General features: G+C 48.3%; 12 protein-coding genes across 12 annotated transcripts, besides 4 other annotated features; all 12 read right to left on the bottom strand.

Moving 5' to 3' along the window:
• Positions 1–242: 242 nt before the first annotated feature.
• Positions 243–1,622, bottom strand: Tb10.6k15.0320 (hypothetical protein, conserved; the record flags this gene model as incomplete). Its single annotated transcript, XM_818125.1, has 1 exon — positions 243–1,622. One exon carries the CDS (start codon positions 1,620–1,622, stop codon positions 243–245), a length of 1,380 nt encoding a protein of 459 aa, XP_823218.1.
• A 376-nt stretch (positions 1,623–1,998) lies between these two features.
• On the bottom strand, positions 1,999–3,183 carry Tb10.6k15.0330 (hypothetical protein, conserved; the record flags this gene model as incomplete). Its single annotated transcript, XM_818124.1, has 1 exon — positions 1,999–3,183. The coding sequence occupies one exon, from the start codon at positions 3,181–3,183 to the stop codon at positions 1,999–2,001; it is 1,185 nt and encodes a 394-aa protein (XP_823217.1).
• Positions 3,184–3,626: 443 nt separating this feature from the next.
• On the bottom strand, positions 3,627–4,112 carry Tb10.6k15.0340 (hypothetical protein, conserved; the record flags this gene model as incomplete). Its single annotated transcript, XM_818123.1, has 1 exon — positions 3,627–4,112. One exon carries the CDS (start codon positions 4,110–4,112, stop codon positions 3,627–3,629), a length of 486 nt encoding a protein of 161 aa, XP_823216.1.
• A 350-nt stretch (positions 4,113–4,462) lies between these two features.
• On the bottom strand, positions 4,463–6,235 carry Tb10.6k15.0350 (hypothetical protein, conserved; the record flags this gene model as incomplete). Its single annotated transcript, XM_818122.1, has 1 exon — positions 4,463–6,235. One exon carries the CDS (start codon positions 6,233–6,235, stop codon positions 4,463–4,465), a length of 1,773 nt encoding a protein of 590 aa, XP_823215.1.
• A 1,037-nt stretch (positions 6,236–7,272) lies between these two features.
• Tb10.6k15.0360 (hypothetical protein, conserved) lies at positions 7,273–8,505 on the bottom strand (the record flags this gene model as incomplete). Its single annotated transcript, XM_818121.1, has 1 exon — positions 7,273–8,505. One exon carries the CDS (start codon positions 8,503–8,505, stop codon positions 7,273–7,275), a length of 1,233 nt encoding a protein of 410 aa, XP_823214.1.
• A 744-nt stretch (positions 8,506–9,249) lies between these two features.
• Positions 9,250–9,293: a microsatellite.
• Positions 9,294–9,471: 178 nt separating this feature from the next.
• Positions 9,472–9,493: a sequence feature (AT_rich).
• A 520-nt stretch (positions 9,494–10,013) lies between these two features.
• Positions 10,014–10,058: a repeat region.
• Positions 10,059–10,625: 567 nt separating this feature from the next.
• Tb10.6k15.0380 (hypothetical protein, conserved) lies at positions 10,626–11,975 on the bottom strand (the record flags this gene model as incomplete). Its single annotated transcript, XM_818120.1, has 1 exon — positions 10,626–11,975. One exon carries the CDS (start codon positions 11,973–11,975, stop codon positions 10,626–10,628), a length of 1,350 nt encoding a protein of 449 aa, XP_823213.1.
• An 820-nt stretch (positions 11,976–12,795) lies between these two features.
• On the bottom strand, positions 12,796–14,490 carry Tb10.6k15.0390 (ABC1 protein, putative; the record flags this gene model as incomplete). Its single annotated transcript, XM_818119.1, has 1 exon — positions 12,796–14,490. One exon carries the CDS (start codon positions 14,488–14,490, stop codon positions 12,796–12,798), a length of 1,695 nt encoding a protein of 564 aa, XP_823212.1.
• Positions 14,491–15,020: 530 nt separating this feature from the next.
• On the bottom strand, positions 15,021–17,636 carry Tb10.6k15.0400 (hypothetical protein, conserved; the record flags this gene model as incomplete). The annotated part of the gene is made up of 1 exon (XM_818118.1): positions 15,021–17,636. One exon carries the CDS (start codon positions 17,634–17,636, stop codon positions 15,021–15,023), a length of 2,616 nt encoding a protein of 871 aa, XP_823211.1.
• A 1,237-nt stretch (positions 17,637–18,873) lies between these two features.
• Tb10.6k15.0410 (60S ribosomal protein L18, putative) lies at positions 18,874–19,455 on the bottom strand (the record flags this gene model as incomplete). Its single annotated transcript, XM_818117.1, has 1 exon — positions 18,874–19,455. One exon carries the CDS (start codon positions 19,453–19,455, stop codon positions 18,874–18,876), a length of 582 nt encoding a protein of 193 aa, XP_823210.1.
• Positions 19,456–19,501: 46 nt separating this feature from the next.
• Positions 19,502–19,529: a microsatellite.
• A 616-nt stretch (positions 19,530–20,145) lies between these two features.
• On the bottom strand, positions 20,146–20,943 carry Tb10.6k15.0430 (hypothetical protein, conserved; the record flags this gene model as incomplete). The annotated part of the gene is made up of 1 exon (XM_818116.1): positions 20,146–20,943. The coding sequence occupies one exon, from the start codon at positions 20,941–20,943 to the stop codon at positions 20,146–20,148; it is 798 nt and encodes a 265-aa protein (XP_823209.1).
• Positions 20,944–21,473: 530 nt separating this feature from the next.
• Tb10.6k15.0440 (hypothetical protein, conserved) lies at positions 21,474–22,736 on the bottom strand (the record flags this gene model as incomplete). The annotated part of the gene is made up of 1 exon (XM_818115.1): positions 21,474–22,736. One exon carries the CDS (start codon positions 22,734–22,736, stop codon positions 21,474–21,476), a length of 1,263 nt encoding a protein of 420 aa, XP_823208.1.
• Positions 22,737–23,393: 657 nt separating this feature from the next.
• Positions 23,394–25,082, bottom strand: Tb10.6k15.0450 (amino acid transporter, putative; the record flags this gene model as incomplete). Its single annotated transcript, XM_818114.1, has 1 exon — positions 23,394–25,082. One exon carries the CDS (start codon positions 25,080–25,082, stop codon positions 23,394–23,396), a length of 1,689 nt encoding a protein of 562 aa, XP_823207.1.
• Between the last annotated feature and the right edge of the window lie 151 nt (positions 25,083–25,233).

The raw sequence follows: 25,233 nt of genomic DNA, 5'->3' as shown, positions 1-25,233 counted from the left end.
ACTCGTTTCGCAGATGTGCTCAGCCTGCCCACGGTGTATTGAATACTTTCTATGGTTTTGTAAACAAAAGGGACGCATGTGTTGGTGTGCCATATGAGGAAGAGCGGAAGACCCAGCATTTAACAGATGAAGAAGGTGCAACTGTGCACGGAATATTCTCTACAGATTGCACACGGCAAACAATAGCTGGTTTTCCGTGTGTGATGAGTGAGCAAGGGTATGCACGTATAATTCCACGTGTGTCACGAGGACGACGCTGCCGCACGCGGTACCTCTGTAGAGAGTGCGTTTAACAGGGGGCTTACTGCATCTGCTAAGTCATCCTCTCCGCTGTTGCGTAACTCAGTTAAGGTACTAGTCAGGGCAGCGAAGACATCGCTGCCGCCGCTCCTCAACAACTCAGTAAATATATTTCCCACGTCTTGTTCTTCCTGTAGATGCTCCAGGAGTGCCAATGGATATTTACGATACCGGGCTCTCGCATCGCCATTTACCGAAAGCCCAACGAACACACAGAGAGCATCTACAATGGAGTGTACGCGGACTAAACGGTCCAGATGAGAAACGAGGGGATCGAGCGTCGTCTGCCACTGGTGCTGGCACTGGGGCCGCGGATTCCCCTCTGAACTAGGCGGGACCAAAGCTAAACACGAAGCGCAGAAAAGTTTTGTGCACTCCGACACCACCAGCACATCAAGTACTGCCTTACTCGATAGTTGCAGCTGCTTCACCACGCTGTCAAGTGACGGCTCACGCAAGTGTAAGCACCCTCCGGTGGCTGCAAACCGCCAACAGATGGCGTCCGTTAGAACAAGTAGCTCCTCCCGTGGTAAAGGGGCCGCTCCCGGTGTACAACACAGTTCCACCAAGGCATTCTGTTGGAGAGCAAGGAGGTAGACCATATCTTTACTCGACGCTTCATTTTCACGTAATATAGCAGTGGCTCGTGCTACGGAAAGCAGCAACAACACTACACCGTCACGTGAGAAGGTTTTTGGTACGCTTTCGCCCAGTGATTCACGTAGCATCATGGTAAAAGCTGTGACAAATACCCTGGCAGATGTTGCCTCTGGATGCAGTAATGCAACAAGCACAGAGAGGACACATTCCCAGTGGAATGAGTTGTGCAGCACCTTTGATAGACAAGAGAGCAGTCCCACCATCATCTCCTCCGAGGGTGGAGACACAAAAAGCACAGTGGCATTAAGGTAAAGACATGCGAAATCGGTCGCAACCTCTTCCATTTCGTCGTCTCCAAATGCAAAGTCATCCAGTTGAACTTGAGACACGGCTTCTCGTCCAGCTTGCAGGGTCTCGGATGATTGACACACACTACGGTACGTACGAAAAGCCAGTGCCAACGCCTCACGTTTTGCATTTCCGCCGTAACGGTTTACCGAAACCATTTCCATCATGGGTGTTTCAGTACACTTCCTACCAAGATGTGTACGGCGAAGCTGTGAATCGGACCTGGCGCGGGACCAACGGGAGGTATGAAAGTCGTGCATCGCCCACTTGGTGAAAAAAACAAATGGAAGTGGCTGACGAGTGTGTAGCACCGTAGAAAGCGCAGCTGCAGCCCCGCCACACCTTCCGAAAGATGAAACGAGTCCCGCCGTCATCGCAGCTCGAGCCAGCTTCCTTGTTGTATGTGAGCAAGGAGCGGGAGTAGGTCAAAATGTCTGCGCCGTTATGTAAACGAAAAAATAGATTCTTATCGATATTGTCGCTTCTGTAGGCTAGCACCGCACGCGGGCAGCACCAGTGCTATTCACAGTAACCAAAGGCGTGGAAGGAAAAAAAGGGAATAACACCGAAAAAAGTAGGAGATACTAACAACTCGAGCAGTGAGTATGGATAAGTATACGCGTGCAACATCACGCGGTCTTTTGTACATGCACTTAATTAACCATTACGCGACGACTCCACACGAGGTTTTCTCACCCCCTCGGTTGTGTCATTTCCAACCACCACGTCTGCATTAGACGCAGATATAGCTTAGCGAATGATCCAGTTGGCTAACAGAAGCACGATGATGCTGGTCCACAGAACTGCTATCAGCTGTCGGGTTGGGTTCCAAAAATGCGTAAGAGTTTGCTTAACTTCGCCTATTCCTCGCTGCATGTTGTTCTGCGCCGCTTCAGTATTTTTCAAAAGAATGGAGAACTGTTCGTTCTGCTGAATGACTCGTTCGCTGATGAGGGAGGTCAACTGCGACAATTCACGAACAGAGACTTCAACAGCCTTCGCATCTTCGGCGGAGACTAGTCTTTGATGCTTTTCCAGCATCGCATTTTCAACCCTTAGTTGCTGCTGCTCCTCTAAACTGTACTCGAATTGAGGAACGGGAACTTCAGAGATATCCGCGTTCCAGACGTTCCTGCAATTGCTTTTGTTTCCCCGTATTTTTGACCATACACCGCTATTGAGAGGAAGCGGTGCCACCGTCACCCTCCTCGCTGCCTCCTTCATGACACGGTCTACCACCGACATAACCGCTTGGGTTGCATCTTTTGGCTTCTCTACACTACAGCCAATTGGCAGGTCCAGTTCTTGTGGTCTTTCTACGTCCGGTTCGCGCCTGCTGATTGAACTCTCAGCGTCCCCACACTTTTCTTTCACTGGATCTTGACAAGAAAGTACTCCAATACGCCCAAAAGAGAACATCTCCTGCTTATACAAGATGAGCTCCTCTTTGCATAGGGCCAGCAAAAGCCTCCATCGACCGGTGCATAGCCCGACAACCTCGAGGGCTGTCTCGAGATGCAAAAGCATTTGGTTTGACGGCTTCCCAGTCTTAGCGTCCTGTGCCTCATCCCCTTTCCTTGACACAGCAGCACCCCACCGGCTTCCAGACTTCTCCGACTGCACACACGCGTTCTTCAGCGATGCAATGAGTTCCTTTATGGCGTCGGAAGCCGCGAGTAACTCCGCCTCCTGTAACAGTAAGGCACTCTCTTGATCTGAAACTGCGGGGCTAAATTGTTCCATGGCGCGGAGAGCTGCTTTGATGCTAGCACGCGTGTTTCGCACCGCGACCTTTGCTGTGGATGTGACGACCTGAAAGGTTTCGTAAAATGTGTGAGATTTCAGAGCAGTGAGCTCAGCGAAGTCATCGCCACCGGGGCGATAGGGGCTGCTTTTGTGGAACAACTCGCGAATAGTGTCGGTACGCTCCGTCATAATCCTTTACGATGGCTAATGCTTTCCTGGTGCAGTTGTTGCTGCTGCAATGGAAAGGTGGCAGAGTCCGAAGGTTCGCGGTGCTTTAGTCCCTCACCGTCCCTAACCGTTCCTGCAGTTCATTGCATATATATATACATATGCACCCACAAAACAAAGCAACCCACAACGTCGAAAATAAGGAGAGACATTTGAATGAAAAACATTGTGAACACCTCCACCACGTGCCCACAAAATCAGGTGTGTCACTGGCTCACGCGCCAGGTCGCACTACTAACAATCGTGGAGAAACAAATGACACACTTTAAGCAGTAGTATACTGTACACTCAATGATGGTAAAAAATATTCTGAACGCCACAAGCAACACCATATTGTCGTCGAATGAAGCACGTGAGCGTTTGTGGAAGTCGTTACAATATGAGTAACATTAAGCTTATGACAGCTAGTAGAGATCCCGGACATGGTATGGCCCATACACATAGTAGTCTATGCGATTATTGCGAATAAGTCGAACGATCACCCGGAGACTAAACACGATCTCCGCTACGAGCAACATTATCATCACTGTACTCGTGGCGTAGTCGAGAGAGCTAAGATGTGGCCAAGCTAAGTTATAAGCTATGGCGAGGGGAAGCTGCGGCAGAAGGGTCATCACAAAAAAGCCGATTAGAGAGGGCACGTACTGTTTTCGGTTACCGCTATATCCCAAGTGTAGACGCAGCACGTCCACGAGCGTCCACACGACCAGGCAAGTTACGCAAAGCGCTCGCTGATTCAAAGTGAGTTTTTTGTGCCACCGCACGACTAGCGAAACCACAGCAACAGGGAATGCAAAGAGGAAGGAATACGCGGTGTTCACCATAGTCAGACCACCGAGGGTCGCACTTCCCCTATTGACGGCATGTCGGTGGTGCGTGAGTACCCGCATCTAAAAAAACGAGGAACGCACCACAAAACGCGGTAAGCAACTGGTGGGTTGCAAGGGATCCCCCTCTTAACATTCCACACGAAGGTCACCAACAAAACAAATAACGGATAGAAGGAAAAAAGGGAGAGGAGCGAAAGTTCCACTATGACAATAAGCCATACAGAGCGTATTCATATTACCCCACGAAGACCCGTGGGAAAATGGGTCCTCTACTTCTGTTTTGCGCCTTCATACCGTGCCCCCTGTGCTTGGTGTACACATGGCGCTATTGCAAATACTTAAATTCCGGAAGGTACATGGTCTACACAGCGGAGGGGAGGGGGAATGTGTTCACAACACTACTGCCGCGGCTAATTGTCGTCGGCGATACCACAGCGCTGATGTAAAATTTTAAGTTCAGTTTCCACCCACTCACGCCGAAGAGCAGCCCGCTTACGGATAACATTACTTAGTTCACAAAACACATCAACGTGCGAAACGACCTGCTGCATCTTTTGGTAAAGTTGCACGGTGTTTCCAGCGTGACGGGTACGTGATTGCACCTTCCTGTATCGCTGCACATCTTCATACTCGTCATCTACAACGGGTAATATACCCTCGACGGCGGAATTAATATGTTGCTGCAGCTCAGGTATAAGGAAAACGAAACGGGAGAGCTGAACTTCCGTTGCTGAGACTTTTACTACCTCGGGACGAAAAAGCACCGACAAAATGTCACGCTTTCCCTTTCTAATCTCCTCCACCATCTGTGCACTTTCACGTAGTCGCTGTGCCCGCTTCTCCACCCAACGCAACTTGACTGCATCCAGAGAGGGAGCTACAGCAGAATTAGAAACAACACCAGCCAAATTCGAACCCTCTACGTGGTTATCATTCTCGAGGGTCACCAGTCCGCTGGGCGTTACATGTTTAAGAGCCGCTGACTCCGCGTTTACACTAGTCACCTCTGAATGTGCAGCAACACTCAGCGCTTCTCTGAAGTGATCGCTACAATACACATTGCAACCACCCCACGCTGAGCCCGCTGGCACGCTCTCTGCGCGGTAACATTCAATAGTACCAGCAATCTGTGCGCATGCGGGATGCATGGAGGTGAAGCACCGCTTGTGGTGACACATTGTTAGACCCTCACCACTGTTGCTACGGCAGAAGACACATAATGCAATAACGCCAACCCTCTTAGCTCGTTTTGCGGGATGCACAACCCTTCGTTGCTCATCAATCAACAACTCAGAGAATGCAAGGGCGCACACAACATGACAAAAAGCTGCTGCTGGAGAATCTTCTTTAGGTATTTCGTGACTGGCTAACTGTTCATACCTTCGCCACTCCACACCCGACATGTACGGTAGCATCACACCACCCTTTCGGCGACAAACACAACAATGACCTAAGCCTTTCTCACGGCGGGCAACATGACAAGCTGGACATGACCAGTCTTCCACGTCGAGGGGAAGTTGATTGAGGTACCAACAGCTAAGGTGAGCCTGAACACCACAGCGCCTGCAACGAAGAAAGCGATCACCCGCTCGCTCACTACGCTCTTTCTGTGAGCATACACCGCATGCTATCCCTCCGGCCAAACCGTAGCCCCGGCCATCACCGAGACCCATGGTTTGTTCGCTCCAATTGGAAACATTCTCCTCGCTACTCGCTCCGCCTGCTGCAGTTCTATTTTTGACGGTCTCCAGCAAGCACGTGGCGTACCTCCTCTCAAGCTGCGTAACGGCGTCGGCAAAGAGCGTGTGCGGTACGTTATTCTCACTGCACCATACGAAATCGTCATGGTCCATGATGTAGTTACATCGCTCAAAGAGATCCTCCCGCTTCAGCAGACTATACGGTGTATCCCCACGAAACATATTCTTGGCCCAGTTCTTTCGGGGTTGAAGAGCTGAATACAGGGCACTTGAGGAATGAGAAGAGGGAGGCCTTGACCTCTTTCGCACTACGGGAGCTGCGGGTTTCTTCTCCGTACCTCGTTTGGTAATCGATTCTTCATCATTGTCAGACTGGGAGTTGTCCTCAATGATATTAAATGGCTTGCAGTTGCTGTCCACATTATTCTCGTCATCGGCATATCTGATGGGTAAAACCGCATCGACATCGATTACAATACGCATGAATGGACTCTAGCACTGTCTCACCTGTCTTCTATGGTTTGCTTCTTTTTCTTTTCCTGCCCTGCAAACGGTACTTATTTTATATCTTAATATGTTTGATACGCGTTTATTTTAATTTATTTCTCTTTACCCAAAGTTTTTTAAAAGAGAAAATTGTCTCCTCGTGTTATTATTGCTATCACTATATTACCTTCTCAGTGGCTAACGACGCCGCACCCATCCAATTCGTCTATATGGGCACAGAAGTGTTCCCACCCTTCCTTCCAACCTTAATATACCGTTAGGAGGAAGCGAAGAATCAACAAAAAAGAATATACCACGGAACAGTTACTGTATAAAAGGCACGACTGCAGAAGCAGTGTGAAAGACCGTCGCGGTCAGTAAATATTCAACAATATCATGGGGTGATCGTGTTGAACATCCCACCTTAAAAAGAGGTGCGATTCAAATCATATTTTAATCCGTATCATATTAGAAAAAGTGCTATTGATACCGACACGCAGGTAAAATAAAGGGGGGGGGGAAGCTTCCTCTTTTTTGCCCGCGCGTAGTTCCTCTTTAGCACATATACACAAACTCTCGCCTCCCCAGCGTAAGTTTGCATGGAGAGGCGAGGAAGGGGGATATTCCGCTGTCACTTAAATGGCATTTTAATCGTAACTTACCCTCCAGTTTTTGTTATCCTATTCGTGAAGCGACGGTTAACTACGAACTTCACCTTGTTTCGTTGATTCACTCCTTGAATACCGGCCACTTCTCTCTTTTGCTTCTCTCTTCCCACCAGCGTTGGTCCAAAATTCCGTTTTCACCCCCTACAACAATGCGGTACGCAGCGACGCCACGATCAATCATAGGAAAGAATCTGGCGAATGATGCCAATGGTGCTCAGTACCAATAATACAGCAATAGCAACAAGGTGCAGAGTGGGAACGTGAATCACCAAAAAAGTTCCAAGTGCGCAGAGTCAGCGAGGGAGAGGGGGAAAAAACAAAAAGAAAACACCACTCTGACCCGCTGCGCGCACATTGGCGTAACTTTTAGAGCGCATAGTTTGTCACTCGCGTCTTCTCTCCGACAGACAAAATTGGCACCGTTGGGGCCATTGTCATACTTTGTACGAAGTCATGTCGCACACTCACAGTAGGAAACGATGGCACAACACGGCAATCTGGAAGTGAGGCTAACCTAAACCCTGCCTTTTGACTGCCAGAACAAAATGCTAGTACTGAGTCTCCATTACTCCGCTCACCAAAAGCCACGCAATCGATACTTGTTGTTAAATTTTTTAATGTCTTGACCGGCGTCGCCAAGGAGCTCCCACTGTAGAGTCCCACGATGCCACTAGTGGAACCAACGGCAACCATCGAGTTGCTGCATGCAAATGTTGTAATACCAACCATACCCTTGTCGTGCAGCTCACGAAGAAACTGTGAACTCTTGCGAAGATCGTAGACAGTCAACTTATTGCGTGTGGCAACGGTAAGTTCCTGAGCACTACTAGTGAAGGCCATATCTACCACGGGGTCACTCAGATCAATGCGATGCATTATACTAGCTGAAGCGATGGAAGCAACCGTAATGGTGGCTCCATGGGCCATACCTACAATATTCTCTCCGGCTCCTCCTTCTGGAGTGGCGACTTTACTTATGTGGAAATCATATTTGCTGTTGTCACGCCGCCCATTTCGGTGTGGAGCGAGCTCCCGAGTGCACAGGAAGTTTAGAGGGATTAATTTTTCTGTAGCGAGGTGCAGGAGATTAGGGGTGTATATTCCGTTACCAACAATAATTAGGTCCTCTCCTGTGGCGGTTAGTGTTGTTTGCTTGATGCGTTTTCCAACGTGAGTCTTTGATATTTCCTCAACAAAACGACCAGCGGCATGGAAAAGGTACACATGATTATTTCCCCCAACGATGGCCAGTTGGCCGTTGCGATGCCAATGGACAGTACGCGCTGCGTCAGAAGGTAGCGGTAGTACAGATAGTACCGGCGGTACGGTTGTGCTACGGCGCTCATGCTTCGATGTCAGTAACGGCTCGGTACGTGCCAGAAGTGCATCGAGGTCACGATCGCGGAAACGCTTTTGTCCCGCCAGTTGCGCACTTAAGTTGGGAAATGGAGAGGAGGATTCTCCACCTAAACCCCCTTTAGTACCGCTTCCTGCATTGTTCCTTGCCCACGCGGGGAGTTTTTGGCTCTGTTTAATAAATTCGGGCAAATTCTTTTCGATGGTGATGTCCGCCTCGTCAACCCATGCTCGTGAGGACATTCGGCTGGAACGAAAATCGTGCCGCGTTGTTTAGACCGAGGCTACAATATATATATATATATATGTATTTGCCCGCTTCTTATTCAAACAACCGTTGATAAATTACAACCTTTTGTTTTTTCTACAATGCGTCGAAGCCCTAATAATAAACAACAACGGTAGGGCTACGGCACCCAACGACTTTATACTGTGAACAACTGAATACAGATTTTTTTTTATTTTTTCATATATCGTCCACACGTACACACAAGAGAAAAAAGTAAATATGGAGTAACGAGATGAAGGTGGGGAGGTAATGAGGCAAGAGTGCGGCGAAGCAAACAAAAGGTCAAAAAAAAAAACAAGTGCAATGCTGATATTGATGCTCAGGAATTAAAAATGTGCACGGCCTGACATGCTCTTATTTAATCAGCGGCGCGCAGTTTGTAAGTATGTTTTCAATGTGTAGGTTAACACACACGCATATACTGAAGAGGAGGAAAAAAAAATCACAGTTCGGTGGCAGTCGTAGTACTAAGAAGGTAGAGAAAAAATAAAAAGGCGGTGCGACTAATGACCCATATGAATATTCCACTCCATTTATTATTGAAAAAAAAACCTCATAACAAGGGTCTCGGGGTGTGGAAGGGTCAGGGAAAAGGGGACTACAACATGAAAGGGAACATTACCACTCCTGCATAGCAATGATCTTACACACGCGTATGCAGTTTCATTACTCCCTTTCCCTCCCTGTTAGTAACTTTCCGCAAACACACATTCACACACACACACACATATATATATATATATTCCCTTCGCTTCTCCCCTTCAACCATATTAGTGTTGCCATGTGAAGGCACACGGCAACGGACGTCATTGAGATACCTTCCGACTACTTATAACACACTCATGTAAGCTGCACTGCTGTCAAGTGCCGCTGTTGCGTCCCCAACCCCCCCTATTGAAACAAAACTAATAAAAAGATACTATATATATAATTAATTAATATGATATTGTCAGCTCACGGTACGGGAACGATAACCCCCAACACCCACCGTATAATTCCTTTGCTAAACGCCTATCCGCTTCATTTTTTCGCCCCACCACTGGCGACCAAATGAAATAAGCACAGCGCAGCAGATGTATCATTCTCCGCGGTGCGCCACCTGCAGTTCCCCATGAAGTCATAAATATCCTTCCTGTTCGCTTGGTAATCAGATAAATGTAGTTTAATATATATATATCAACCCAAACAACTCGTTTATTCGTTTCTTTGTTTCTCATCGACCTCTCCCCTCCTTCTCCAGACAACAAAAGTAATCATCCACCATCCTTGTTGTTGCTGTTGTTGCCATTTTCGGTCAAAACTAATTCTACGACATGTAGGGCCCTTCACCACCATCATCACACGTGAGCTTTAATCTCTCATAGCATTCTACTTCCTTTTCTTTTCTTTTCGCTTTCGTCTACTCAAAAAAATTCCCCTCTGCGAGCATATCCGCACGCACATTGTTATTTCCTTGTACAAATTCCCCTCCTTTTCCTCTTCCTCTTCCTCCTTCTTCTTCCACTTCACTTCATATCACGTATACGGCTGAAGGTTATGTGTTGAGGGGGATGTGGAAAAGGAGCACACAGTGAAGGGCAGTTCAGCTCGTTCTCCCCTTATCTTATTGTATTCAGCGCCTCTTATGTTGGATTTCCCGGATCTCAAATCCAATTCAGTCAGTGAACGCAACAATTGTGATGAGCCAGAGGAGTTTAATATGCTCCGCCGTCCAGATATTAAAAAGAAAATAAAGCAAACCCCGTGGAGAGGAAAGAAAAGTGTTATGGTGGAAATGATGTAGTCGCTCCGCAACCAACCGCGCCTACAGTATTTCCACACACTCAGAGGGGAAAGTAAAGCAAAACAACCACAAACCACTAGGAAAACGTTCAAGTAATGTTGTACAACCATAAAAACGGAGAAAATGGTTGCGGATAGCAGGAACAAAGAACTAACAAAGAGTTCATGTGCGAAATCGGATTTAAAAAAAATAGAAAAAAGTGACGTAAATGTGCCCCGGATCTACATGTGAAAGGACGCCACATTTTATGAAAAAGGTAGTGGAAAATGAATTATGGGTAGGGGATACAATTTAGTTCTCCACTGCCTCCATCCATATTCTTGCTCGAAAGGTTTTGTAAAGGTCGCGAACCAACTCCCTGAAGTCCATGCGTTGTTGTGCCTCGTAGAAGAATGTAAGCTTGTTCTTGTCAAATTGATATTCTGCATCAACGATAGTCATGGGTAACCCACGCTCGAGTACGCGTTGCGAACAGACATCAATCGCACGACGCTCCAACTCCACCTGTACCGTGTGCAACTGCGTAACGTCCGATTCATCAGCAAGACGAAGCACAGTTCCCGACCCAAGGCCAATGTTACGCGTGAAGGCACTGCCAGCGAGACCAACACCAACAACAACTCCTTTGCTCCCTACGCTTCCATTAGTGGTGTCAGAGGCGCAAGAGGTGTCAACTCCCCCACTTAATGGTCGTGTTGTTTCACACCAAGTGTACGTTACGAGGCCAATATCCTCCCCGCGGTCACCACCAACAACCACACAACTTCCTGGAGGAACATACTCCTTCGACTCAAACTGGAGCACACGCTTTCTCTTAAATTCCACCATTACCTTGCACGGTGAATGGACATCAATGCCTAACCTTTCTGGATCTTCCGGCGCCCCATCGGGGATAGACACAGCTTTGGGCCGTCCATTTACATACTCCACCCTTACGCTTGTTGTGACATGCTGATTTGATAACGAGTTGATTGTGCCGATGTGAATAACGTCTGCTTTGGTGCCCTGACCAATCAGATCCCCCTGATGCAGCTGCTCGTGCCTGAGGTCATCGCCACATGCATACGGTGAAAGTAGGCTTCCTTCTGCACTCTGCTGCAAATCATCATCACCACCTACACTACCGATGGGATCAAAGCATGTGTAGTCCACCGCAGCATTAACAGCACTACAAACCTGACCCTCATCACCCCATTGTTTTTGTGGGGACTTCGTTGGTGAATCTTCGTGGCCTGGGGCCGTTGTTAACGCAGCCCATTGTGTACAGTCTGTCTGCGTAAGGCCCTCCATCATGAGGTTACGTAGCGGGGGCAGCATTCCTTGTATACGTTCACTTAACGGAGTGGAGGCAGCCGGAAGCGAGCAACCCCCAGCCGCACCACTACGCTGACCATCTGTCATGCAACCAGTATATGCCTGCGTGAGATGGTCCATGCTTCCGAGGTAGCTTGAGCAATTTCCAAGTGCAGTCGCGGCATCGCCGCCCGAGGCTATCATGTGGTGCATCCTCTCTAGCTGTCCCCTAATCTTGCCGTATACAAACCGTATGTATTGTTCCTGATCGTCAAGTAATTCATTTACATCCGTCTGAAGCTGTTTCAATGTCGCTCGCATCTGCTCTTCTCTAAGTTGATGCTGCATTATTCACTGTTGCGATTTCCCCTCTTGTTTATTACTGTTCCCCTTCACCTTCAGCCAGGTGCTACGTTGACTCAGTTAAGCTTTCTCGTAATATAAGCCTTTTCGTTGTTCGTTCTTGCTGCCGCGCTTTTTGTTTTGTGGAGTCGCCTCGCCTCGGTTCCACCGTATCAACCACGTTAATTCCCCCTTTTTTGTGTGCGTAAGAAATTTGTTCTCGATGGTTCACTAATATGAAACGTTTTCGCACAAAGAAGACACTCACTTGCCCCTTAAATTTTGAGCTTTCTCTCGAATCAGTGTATAAATGTTCTATTACGTCGCTTTTGCGTTTGTCTTTTCTCTCTCCTTATTGTGATGTCAACCCTGCGAAGAAAGGGACGGACAAACCCTCTGGTTGCGCAGCAGGGGGAACTCGTACTCTCTACTTCTAGGTGACGGTTGTTGTCCTTTAAAACCAATGCGAAAAGCAACTCTACGTCTTCTCTAACAAGACTATTCCAAAGATAGATTCGTTAGAAGTAGCAAGAAGGTGGAAGGGATGTGGTGATGTTCTCGTTACCGCTGATGAAGCTGCACTATACGTAACACGGAGGGAATACAAAGAGCCACGCGGGCTCTACGTACTTTCAGAGGTGTAAACCGACGGTTGCTTGTTAATTGATAAACGCATACACAAAGAACAAGGATGAACAGAAGAATGCATATCTGCACCCCGTGGATGTGTTTATATAATGCCGCATAGAGCATAAAACTCACCAGAATAAAATGATGATGACCACAAAAAAGAGTGTACGCAGCCCAACACCCTGTGAGTAGGAGATCACACGCTCGTTAATTCATCGTATATATTCCAAAAGAGTTCACCCGACGGAACAGTTGCCTTCAGTTTTGTCGAAAGCAGAATGGCACCGCTGAGTCTACGGTGCAGTGAGTAGATGGGCGTAGGAGGCGGACAAAGCCGCAATCTGACTATCGTTGGCACGTAACCCTGAATGCGCGAAGGCAAGTTCTCCTTTGAGAAATCGAATGGTACGTCCCGGTTGTTGAAGGGCAAACCCAAAAGCAACACACTTTCCGCGTGGGCGTTCAGCATCTCCTTCATCTCGTTACCTTTCAGAAACCCCAGTTTAATGCTTTTTTCAATAACTGTCTGGCGGTCTCGGCGTGCGGCCGCGGCAACAACATCAAGGTAATCCTTCACAAACTCTTGGTTGTACTCACGGGCCGCTCCGAAGTCGATAAGACCAATTTTGTTTGTTTGGGGACAAAATAGGAAGTTTGAATAGTTGGGATCGGTCTGCATGAAACGCCATTGGAAGAGTTCGGTAAGTGTCAGGTGCAACATAGAGCGTGCAACGTAATCCTTCACGTCCTGCATCCCCACCAACGAGGCAAGTTTGTCAATCGACACACCCGATAGCATCTGCGTGACAAGCACACGGTCCGTTGAAAGGGACTTATATACCTTCGGGACGACGAAAACTTCCTTAAGCTCCGGGCTTTGCTGCAACAATTCGGCATACCGCAGTTGCTTCTCTGCTTCTTTACTATAGGAACACTCCGTCTTCAATTCTTGTTGCAATTCGTCCAGGATGTTGTCGACAAACATTCCCGGGGGCAGAATGTTCAACGACATAAGCATACGTAAGTTCGCCACGTCCGAGTCAATGCTCTGGGCCACACCGGGGTATTGTACCTTCACGGCTACGGCTACCTTTTCACCCGTGTCTTGGTCGCTAACGGCAGCTCGGTGCACCTGCCCAATGCTAGCTGCCGCAATGGGCTCCGTGATGAACTCCTTGAAAAGTTCCTGCCTCCAATTTTTGTCGTTGTACTCCTTCGCCAGCGTCTGCTCTAGCTGCTTAGGTGGCATGGCATAAGCACTATCCCGCACGCGCTCAAATAAACTGGTGATGTTGGACGGAATCGTATTATCATCTTGAATGCTGAGCATCTGTCCGAGTTTCATAACCGCCCCACGCATCCGGCAAAGGGTCTCTACAATGCGCATGTGGCTGTTAACAGGGAGCATTTTATCTCCCGCCTCGGAGCCCACAAGTTTATCCCAACCAAGCCTTAGGAAAAGGGTGCCAAACCCAGCCGCCCTGGCGGCCCGTGTTGAGGGTACTGTTCGATACACGGCGGTCCTCATTTTCGCCCTGTTGGAACCATTGAGGTGTGTCTGTAGCTCCCTTGGCAATGGTGATGGTTTTTTGGCTGTAGGAGTTCTCCGCTGTACCGCCGATGCGAAAGCATTGACATTTGAGGATACCCCACCTGAACAGCTAGCTCCAGTCACAGCGCTCACCACCTTTGCAACACCACGCGCCACATTACCAATAGAACCTGTAATTGCGTTTACTGTCATTTCATTCAGTGTTGGCGCACCTAACCACAGACACGGGAAGAACAACGAACTCTCTGAAATAAACTGATAAGAAAAAAGATGATCGGTTTGCAGCACCGTAAATAGCTGGGGATGTAATCCTACCTCTTTACTTTTTGAATCTCGCATCTATTTAAGCTGATGTGACGTTTACAAATTGCTTCTGAATTTATAATTCCCACCGTAGACATGCACCCAAACCCCCCTTTGAGGTACGCTGTGAAGGACGTGGATCCTCGCATCCTCGCCATATTCGCGGATAAGAAAAAAGGACTAAGAGGGCGCTTTGGTCCAAATACTCATGTAACTCTCTTCGTTTACGTAGAATATTGCCTTTTAAGCATTACGGTTCAACCAACGCAAACCCTCAGTCCGTTCCCTCTCCACCGCTTTGCACATCTTTGGAAACAGATTTCCCTTTTAGTTTGGTGCCCAACTCTCAATCAACCATGTCACAAGGCGATCTGTGCTCCAGACAGGCTGCTGCCATTAGTCGTAAGCTCCCCTACGGATTAACCAGACCCCACTCAACGCAAGAAAGGTAGGCAAGTAAAAAAAAAAAAGAAAGAAAGAGCTTGGGCTCCCTCCACACATTTCCTTTTTTTTTGCTGTTGTTTATCTACACCCACCTCATCCCAAAAAAGGGGCGAAAAGAAGGATTACAGCCTCGCGTGCGGAATCATTTTCTTTGTCCTCTCACTCAGAACGAGAAACCACTCTGCAACAGCTGTCTTTCCTATTCCCTGAAGTGAATCAACAATGTTTCCAATGTGCTTAATCCATTGTGCCTGCACACTTGGTACACCACGAAGCTGCTCCAACATTACGGCTTCTACGGAAGCACACACTCGATGTAGTACAGCAGTACTGCGGCACTGTAGAAGGTTAATTAGCGCTGAGTAATATACCTGAAACCTGGCCAATCGGTCTTGAGTGGTGGCAAGGGCGGGTCCGGCCGTATTCCCTAAGAGAGCACACACTTTGTCAAACAGTGATGAAACAACTAAAAGTATACTACTTATAGGCCGGATATTTTCAAGCAACGATAGATTCTTGTCGTTTCCAAACATATCCCTTACAACTTTGGCAACAGATGAGTTTTGATCATGGATAATTTCTTCCAGCGCACGCTCATCGCAACCCTCGAGCGCCTGACAACACGCGCGCACAGTTTTAGCGAAGCGTCGCGTCAAATATAGGGGCGGCTCCCCATAACGCGAAGGCTGCGAAGTGGGGACCATCAACTCCACGTACGTTGGTACAAAAAGAGGGGCGACAGCCCGTTTCGACAGGAAAACGGCGGAAAGAAACGTTAATCCCGCCACGGCTAACGCGCCACTAAGGCGATTTGTAATGCAACGCAGTGAGACATCAACCCAATGTTTCAGCAGTGTTTCCTCCTCCATCACCGTCACAACGGCGCCGGAGGCAAATGCTCTTAGGTATGCCTCAAGCAGTGCATACTGTTGGTGGTTACGGTGTGTCAGCGACTCCATCGAGCTGAGTGGCAAAAGGGAATCCACGAAAAATGTGTTCACCTCCGGCACCTTCATGCTTTCGGATACCACAACAAGTTTCGCGGCCATCCTCACGAGTAATCTCATAGCGCTTTTCCTCTCAGTCTCAGTTGCATTGCTTTCGGCAGTTACGTACAATCGCGCTATGGCGTAGATCCTCGCAAGCGCCTCCAATGCGGTGATGTGGTTGACAGCCTTTACGAACGATGGGAATCTAAAAAACTCGAACAATAACGTCATCGTAAGTGCAAGGACTCGCCGCAGCGGTTTGGATACCCGCACCGGAGTTTGGTAGAGCTCACATTGCGCTACGCTCGCCTCATACATCGTTGTGAGAACCTTCATCATCTCGGCAAGAACCTCAGAAGCCGTTTCCACATCATTGGATGATGCCTCGACCACTAGGCGAATAAACGACAGTGTCGGGACAGGTGGCTGCAAAAGGGTGTGGGTCATTTTGTTCACATTACCAGATTGAATCATGGGGAGTTGGAAAAGTTGCTCAGTCACAGCCCTAAATAGAGAGAGAACAGACCCACGGGTTAGTGGATTGTGTTGCTCATGTGGGACGGTGTATCCATACGCCATCAGAATCCGAAGAAAGTTGGGTTGCATTATCTGTTCATTATTTCCTAGGTGAGTTTCCACCGCTCGTAGCTGCAGCTGCGCATCGTCAGAGAGATCAAACTCTGGCATTCCTTGAAGCGCGGCAAGCAGCGGGACCTGGTAGAAGGAAAGCATCTCTTTTCGAGAACTCATTTCCTGTAAGAGACGTATACAGTTTTTCTTCAAGGCACTTACATAGGAATGATTCTGTAGCAGCAGCTTCCGAATGCAGAGTTGCACGGTACTCATGTTGCAAAGGACGATGTACTGCGGTGTTACGGTCCCCTTGTGCGGCGGGTGTATTCTCTTGAACATTTCCCAGTCAAATGGTGGTCTCGTCGTCAGCCGGTTCACAAGCAGCTTCGCCGTCACGCGTTCCACACCATCGAAGTCGTTTTGTCTAGCGAAGAGGGTACGAATAAGTCGATGTAGTGCACCACAGTAACTTCCCGTCGCCTCGATACTTATCCCACTGAGCCGCCACGAGGCCTCTGAATTGAAAAAAGTGATTAGAGGGCTCACATCAATGGCACTCCGTGACGCGATGGAAGCAGCAAACATCTCCGCTGCGCACAAAGCCATCTCCGCTGCTAGCAGAAAACGGTTGTCAGCAACGCCACTTTTGTCCAAAGCGTCACCAAGGACGTGCAAAAGTTTCTTTCCGAGTCGCACCACCATTTCAACATCCTTTTGCACGATGCTGACTGCATCTCGTACTTCCTGCCTTGCGTGAGGCTCCTCAATTTGCCGTAAAATGTAGAGCGCGTGGGTCAGCAGCGTAAGATGTAACGGCTGCAAGTCCAACGCAGCTCTTGACTGTCGTGCGTGACCCGCGCTCTCCAGTAAATGAAGATACACATCAATCCTGTCACCGACATTCTTCACCTGGTTCCACAACACACTGGAAAGAGCACTAAAGTCACACTGCACATCTCTGTTGGTGACAAGAATGTGGGCATATCGTGCGATTGCGTAGAGGTCCTGGGCGTCAATGACACAAACCGCTTCTGGCGTCACGTGAAGCTGCGTGGAGGCCGTAGAAAGGTACAGCCCTGACTTATGAAAGAGCGTGTTGAGACTTGTCACAGCTGCTGTTTCAGCATCGACAGCGGGGTTTGAACGCACCTCCTGAACAAAAAAGGAGACGCTCATACTGGACTTTAACGGAAGGCAACCGGATATTGGCTCACCTCCACTTCTTTCCCACCTGCACTTTCTTTCCTGACTCTCTTCCTCCGTATATGCCACCTCTTTTTCCTTACGTACTAACGCTGCCTGCGTTTTCCCGTTTTCCAACTTCACTTCCTGTTGACACTGCTATGCTCTTATTATGGCTTCTGAAATAACGTGAGCGTTTTTTAAGGATCATCATGGACAACAAATGGGAAGAAGGTATTCGAAATAACGCAACAATAAACATACATGGGTAGAGACGTGCTCCTTGAGTTATGGAGGTACCTGGAGAAAATGACTCCAGCACTACAATCGCACGACTACCATCTCTCACACGGGATGCACCCAAAGTCTCACGTTACTACCAAATGTATAGTTGCAGTGAGGGCGAAAAAAAAGAGCTAAAAAAATGGAGGTTTTCAGGGGCCAGAAGGCAGCAGTGGCATACCGAGGTAATAAACTCACACGATCACCCAATGAAGTGGAGTTATGAGTGTCATTTGAACAATGCTGGTGTGCCGGACACCTACTTCGTGAAGCACAGAAGCAAGCGCGAATAGAATCACGTAGCTCGCAATCACGCCCAATAGGATCACCTCCGGCGTTAGTTTCGCTCTCCAATCATCATTGAATACAAATGATACAACTGGAGGAATAAGAAAAAACTAAATTCTCCGTTGGTGCCCAGGTGGGACCTCGCGAACGAGTAAGCCGAGACGACCTAAATTTGCAGGAAAGAGCACAGCAACGCGGCCGCTGTCTTAACCCCTGATTTCCCTCACGCACGGCCCCCCGCCAGCCCCTTTTGTGTTGCCGACGTTTGAAATTGTCCCTTGCTACGTGGACTGTTCCTTTGTTACTTCCGACCGTTCACGCTTATTCACCAAATATTAGGAGGTGCCATAACTTCCTTGTTTGGTTCCGAAAGTTGAGATAGGCCTAACACGCACCGTAACATGAAGGCGCCAATAACACTGGCATAACTAACGCTGCACGGAAAGAATCAAAGAAAAGGAAGCACAACCTTTGTTTTTCAGTATAGCAAAGAAGCGCCACATTCACGTGAATCAAATCTGGGGAGAGGGCTCCAGCGCAACCTCTCCTCCATCACAGAACAAAACAAGAGAATGTTTGGGGTGTAAACGTGGTCAAAAACCAATTACTAAAGAAGGAAATAAACACAAAAGATGAATCAAACTCTCTTTCATTTCCCCACCTACTTGTGACGGAAGGCGTGACGCCGTTTGCTCGAGCGCTGCCTTTCCTTTCCACGTGACGACACATGCGGTTTCGCGTGGCTTCCAGGAACACCTGCAGCGCCAAAGTGTTTCACTGATTCGCGTCCAGACTTACGGCCACGGAGCAACATCGTGTTTTTCCCCGTCGGTGCCATCATCGCAAGCTGATCAAAGGTTAAGCACTCGCCACCAGCACCAGTAATGCGCTCGCGGGCGCTCTTCGAGAAGCGGAGGGCGCAGATACGGAGGGCTGGAATGCGGGTCATGCGAACATCATCGAGCACGTCACCAACAATGACGGCAATTGGTGACTTCTTCCCCTTCTTAAGCCATACGGTGCGGCGCCTCATGCAGACAGCAATGCGGCTGAGTGAGATGGGCGCACGGTTGTTACGGCTCTTGAGCAGACGCTTGTGAATGAGCTTATTGAATGGGGAATTGGTACGTTTCCCAAGGAACTTGTACAGCTTGATGAGAAGCTTTATGTACGGGTTCGTCGAGTAGGTGTGGTGGCGTACCACCCGCTTCTTCTTCTGCACTCCGGTGAGGTCTACGCCCATTATTACCGGGAAGGTAAGAGAAAAAGAGTTGAAACCTATGATTTATTATATACTATATATATATATATATATATTTTTTTATAGTGATACGAGGTGGTTAGGTGTATTTTTAAAAGAAAGGGTAAGAGAAGTGAAAGCCGTACGATTGTTGTGCATTGAGGAACATCGAGGTCTCCAGGGACAAGCAAAGGGGTATGTCAAAGAATTTATGTTTGCTATTATCACTACGGAAATATGCATATGTGTATATATGTATAACCCTGTGCGTGTGAGTACGCGTTGCATCCGCTCTGCAGGAGAAAGTATTTCACATGCGGTGAGCACCGACAAACACAGTGCTCGGACCCATCGATGTAAACCGGCGGGTGCAAACAGCGAAAATATTGGGATAAGGGATCTGAGAACAAAACGCAACAGCAGTGGCGCATAGACAAGGTACAACACGTACTCCCCACGCACGCACTTGAGAAGTTTCTATAACAATCTAACATGAAGTTTATCACTCTCCTCGTTCATTCTCATGTTGTTTCGTTGCATTCACGAGGAGGCATACGTAGATGCGAGCACACTACCTCGCAGTGTAGGGGACAAAAAAAAAAAAGAAAGAGCAGACCATTGGGAACAATAATAATAATAATGGAAATAATATACGAGGTGCCCGTGGGGAGAAAAACGTACTTGCTTCACATTTTACCCAGGTTTGTACTTAACTCCATCGAAACCGTGCAACTGTGACCTCAGCCCACGGGGATCCGCCCAAGCACTGTTACCATAGGTGAGGTCCTCGTCTTCAATGAGTTTCTTCATTTCTTCCTGCTTTTTAAAGTAGAAAGCCATCATCTCTGACTGTGTTTTGGCGTCCACAGCCGGTTCGCGTGGTGGCGGAGGTGCATCCTTGGCCGCCAGCTTCATCGTTATTTTTGTTTTTTCATTCTTTCCGACATACTTGGTAAAATCTGCATTTCTATCAAGTGGCTTACCACTCCACCACATTACCGCTGGTCCTTGGAGAATATCCTCAGTAGCGGCACCATCGTCGATGATACTCAAAAGGCGGTGCGCCTTCGAGCGCTCCAAATCAGTTGTGTTTTCATCATCAAGAACGAGGGCCAGCCGTTTCACGGCGTCGGTGCCACTGCATTCCGCCGGGAACAAAATCATCGCACTTCCCTTGAAGGCTGCAATATGGGCGTCTAGGTCTTCCTGAGAGCACAACTGACGATTTTCTGCTCGCTCAATGGCCATGTAGCGCTCTGCATCCTCTACAGCCCCCAACAGGTGGTGCTTTTGCTCATCCGAGCAGAAATCTTTTGCAAGCTGCTTCGCTGCCGCACACATCCATTTTATACGCACCCGAGTGTTGCGCATTTTTTGAAGTGCATCCGTCGCTTCACCAATGTTTGTACTTCCAGGCATGGACACTAGAAATACGTCATAGTCCTTACTATACTCATCCTTTGGTAAACGCTTGCACTCAATAAGAACCATCGTCGCCTCTTTCCTGTTTCCACTTTCTTTCTAAGAATAAAACTCAGATGCAGAAACATGCAGATTCTTTACAAAACTCGTAACAAATGACACTAAAATAATAACTGTAATACTAGCCATTTATAGGTGGGGTCTTCCGAGCGTCAGCAAAGCACAAGAAGGAAGGGGCGCTCACAGCTCCCTTTGCGTACCTCTTTGCGACGGGCTTCCCTTACCGTAGTGGTATTCATTCAGCGGTGACGTTGAAAACTAAATATATCATCACAACACAAGTGCATCTGCGGCACTAACGGCGATACTAGTAATGGTAGCAGTAATTTACAAGAAAACTAGTGAATCAGTGCAAGTCAGTACCACAACACTCCATTCGTGGATGAAAGGGATCATGGGACCCACACCGTTTCCAAGGAAACATCCTGGTGAGCACGGCTCGCAATGGCAACGGTCGTCCACAGCAGCATGAGTTTCGAAAAACTTGCGCCAGTGAGCGACCGTTGCGGTGTTTAGCGCGTGGATACCGTTCCGAGAGATTAGTGGGAGGAAGAGGCGGTAATCCATCGCATCTGCTGCGCGTAATCCAAGTGAATCTCCACATTTTCCCATAGTTTACTCTTCTCCATGACGGACGCAACCTGTTCTGCCTGTAGACCTACCTCAATAACAATGTTTGGCGCTGCGCAAAGCGCAGGGTTTCGCATCGCTTTGGGCTTCAGTAACAAAGAACCAAATTCGGACAGCTCTTGGAAGTAAAGATACTGCTGCTGTTCGCGCTTCTCGTCGCCCACCAAGGCCAACTTGGACTCCCACAACTTAATACCAGGTGGTAAATCAGTGTACTGATCCGGCAACACGTAGGGCGGATTGGACACTATGATGTCAAAAGAACCAGCATGCTCTGCTGCTGGTTCTTTCTTCTTGAGGTCTAACTTTGTGTCCTCTCCGGTGAGACTCCCGCTATTCGAGACAAGAAAGGATTCGAACATGTCGCTCTTTAAAGTGCAAAAGCGACTCGCTTCAAGCCCATTCAGTTTTGCATTTTCCTCTGATGCCCCAATCGCCTCATCCAGGATATCCACGGCAGTAACTTGTGCGGAGGGCACATGCTTGGCGATGGCAATACCAACGCAGCCGGTCCCGCAGCACATATCCAAAACACGCAAGGGTTGGGTCGTTTCAGGTATTTTCGAAAGCCATGTGCGAACGAGCCAATGGGTCCACATCTCTGTTTCCGGTCGCGGACAAAGGAGAGGTGGGGAACAACGAATATCACAACCGTAAAATGGCTGGTGCCCAATAATATAAGCAAGCGGTTTGTGTAGATCCACACGCTGAAGAACTGCCTTCTTCACGGCACGACGTGCCACATCCCTTTGTGTTTGCCCGTCAAATTCCTCGTACGCCCATTCCTCCAGCCAATGGATCTCCAGTGCACTTTGGTACCACATCGCTCGATCGTTTTCCCCCATCCCTTCCCCCGCATAGTGCGCCTTGAAAATCATCCTTGTAAGTTGCTCCTGCTCTTCGGTGGAGAGTAGTGACCCCGCTGACCTCAGTTTCGGAGGAGCTTTCGGAAGAGATCGCATCATCTCCTCGCTTATTTCCGTCACGGACTCGTCATCATCATCTTGATGTGGAAACGATTCGTTGTCCCTAATTTCTTCATCTTCAGTTTCAGTGTTTCTACTAACAGTAGAGACCATGTGCAGGCCATGAGTCTTCCCACAGGAAACCATAAGCCGTGCTGCCCGAGGATGAAGTAATCCCCCACGAACGTTACGCAGCCATCGACGCATATATTCAAAATATGTCACTCAGCTCCAGGCTTCTGTGCCACACCTGACGGAATTCGTCGCCTCTGATGCGAGAGCGATAATTGAGTACCGGCAAATCAGACAAGCACCGAAAACGACGGGTAGTTCTATACCAATGTTCTCGTAAGCGTCTAGTAAATCCATAGAATAAGTAATTTATGGTTGGTTGTCGGGTTTTAATTGCCATAGAGAAAGTTAAGTGCGCAAATATACGTAAAAAAAAAAGTAAGGTGTCAGTTTTCATCGACCGCAAAATTGGGTATGAACAAGGCATGACATCAAAGGAAAAACAACATGGGTACACGTTAGCAGCCGGTGGATGCAGCTACAAAACCTTTATAGCGTAAAAGTAAGTCAAATAGACACCTAATCGAGCGGAACCGTCCAAACGTGGGGTGAGTGGCAACGAAAAAAAAAAAATGGGGGCACACAAATCGTCAATTAGAATGTTGAAACCCACACACACTCTCTCTGCTCTTCTCTCCCATTCCGTAAGGAATCTCCCTTGTACGAGGAGGGGTGGCTTGAACAACCTTCATCGGTTTCACACACCGAATACCAAATGAAAGAAGGGAGTCAAGAGTCGGCTTTCTGAATAGCAGCGGCTAAAAGTAAAAGGCGCGCTTGGCATTGAAGGAGTTACAAAGCAGGAAGGACGTACTGTTTGATAAGAAACAGCAAACCCAGCGATGTGCAAGCAATTCCCATCACCACGAGTAGGAAGGTAAGAACCATGAAGAGGCGGGTGTGCGAAACCACAGTAGAACCACCAAGCGGCGACGCACGTGATAAGATACACCAACCTGTGAAGCCAGGGACGGTAAACATCATAACCGTCCCGAGGAGTGTTCCAAGGAAGTCAATCACAACGGATATACCGGAGATGTAAGCGGCGAGCACCACAGATGTGCACACAATGAAGAGCGCCTCCAAAACAATAGCTAGAGTGGTGGTGTCTTCCGGAGAGCCAACATCTCTGTCAGCGTCATCGCTCAAAGGCAATTCATCACTGCCTCCCGACATTTTATACCTGTGGTCTGTGGAGTAGTACTTGGTAGTTTCATTCGCTGGTGGGGTTTCGTCCTCCTCGTCTGGGGTGCTCAGACGGTTCCAAGTTAGTGCATGCATAATAACTCGGTGAAGACCGCGCCTTGCGCACACCGAAAGAATGGGATAGACACAGGCAAAATGTAGAAAGAGTCCAAAACGCCCGATATTAACCAATAAATCGTCCGCTGGGTAATTTCGCACAATGTCACCACCGGCAGCGGGACTGGCGACTAACGTACCAAATGTCAAGTAGCCAAAGAAACCTGTCGTAGCGTAGCACACTGTAACAATGGGAAACGCAATATAGACGCTTTTGAGCATCGTGTAGGGTTTGCGGTCCCTTAGCTCCCGATAAAAGTAGGGAATGTTGCTATGATAGGAAAAGGCAATGCTGTATGTTGATACGCTGCGAAGTATGTTCACACTAATTTTACACCAGTTGATTCCCTCGAGCGCGGCAGGGTCCACATCGGGGTATGGGGGATTTTGTAGACTGGTGACATAACGTACGACAACGATGACGACTATGTACAATATAGTGATAAATCCCAGAAAAGACGTCCACTTGAGTTCGTCCATATGCCGGACGCAGCTGAGCAAGAAGAAAATGACCCCGGACGTAACCAGCCAAAAGGTTCTGGTAACAATAATGCCAGAGGTGTGCAGGAGGCTGCTCACGACCGGAGGTATGGAGTCACCAATGACCCGAGAATATATGATAAGCGTTCCATAGTTGTTAATAAACACCAATAGCTCAAGAAGAACAATCACAGCCCGACGTTTACGTCTGCTTACCGCCTCCCTCTCCTTGTGTTTGCGATGCAGTTCCTCCGTTTCCATTGCGCCACCCCCCACACAACCAAGGTCATGAAGTGCCAGTTTACCCACCTTCGTACAAAAATCCTCGAATGTGTAAGATGGGAACAGGGCGTGCGCTACTACTTCAGCAAAGGAAAACCGCTGCGTTGCTTCACATCCCATAATGACCATAAACGCTGCAAGACCTCCCAGCAGCGCCATAAACAACATCAGCGTAAATCCACCGACAATAGATGCCTCATGCATTGCTAGTGGTAGAGAGAGCACACCTGCCCCAATAACATTACATAATGTGTTGACAGAGGCGCCAGCGACCGATCCATGTCGAACCTCCTCCTCCATTCCAACAACAGAAAGTCTTTGAGCAACTAGCATTGAAATTCGGTTGATGGTTGACTGGCGACCAGTATTGCGCGCGGCAGCGTCATCCCCTAAGAGCGATTCGTGGACTGAATGCATTGGGACACCAACACTAAAAAGGGTAGTAGCGACCTAGGGTGTTTAGCAACTTAGCACCTTAGCAAATAAAAGTGTTCTTCCTATTCCCAAATCCTTCGTTTCTCTCCTTGGTCAAAGAAAGAAAGAAACAAACAAACAAACACCGCGGCGC

Source organism: Trypanosoma brucei, chromosome 10 (genome assembly GCF_000002445.2).
Source record: "Trypanosoma brucei brucei TREU927 chromosome 10, whole genome shotgun sequence".
Lineage (NCBI taxonomy): Eukaryota > Euglenozoa > Kinetoplastea > Trypanosomatida > Trypanosomatidae > Trypanosoma > Trypanosoma brucei.
The sequence above is the reverse complement of the archived record's forward strand: the minus strand, read 5'-3'. Positions and strand labels throughout refer to the sequence as shown.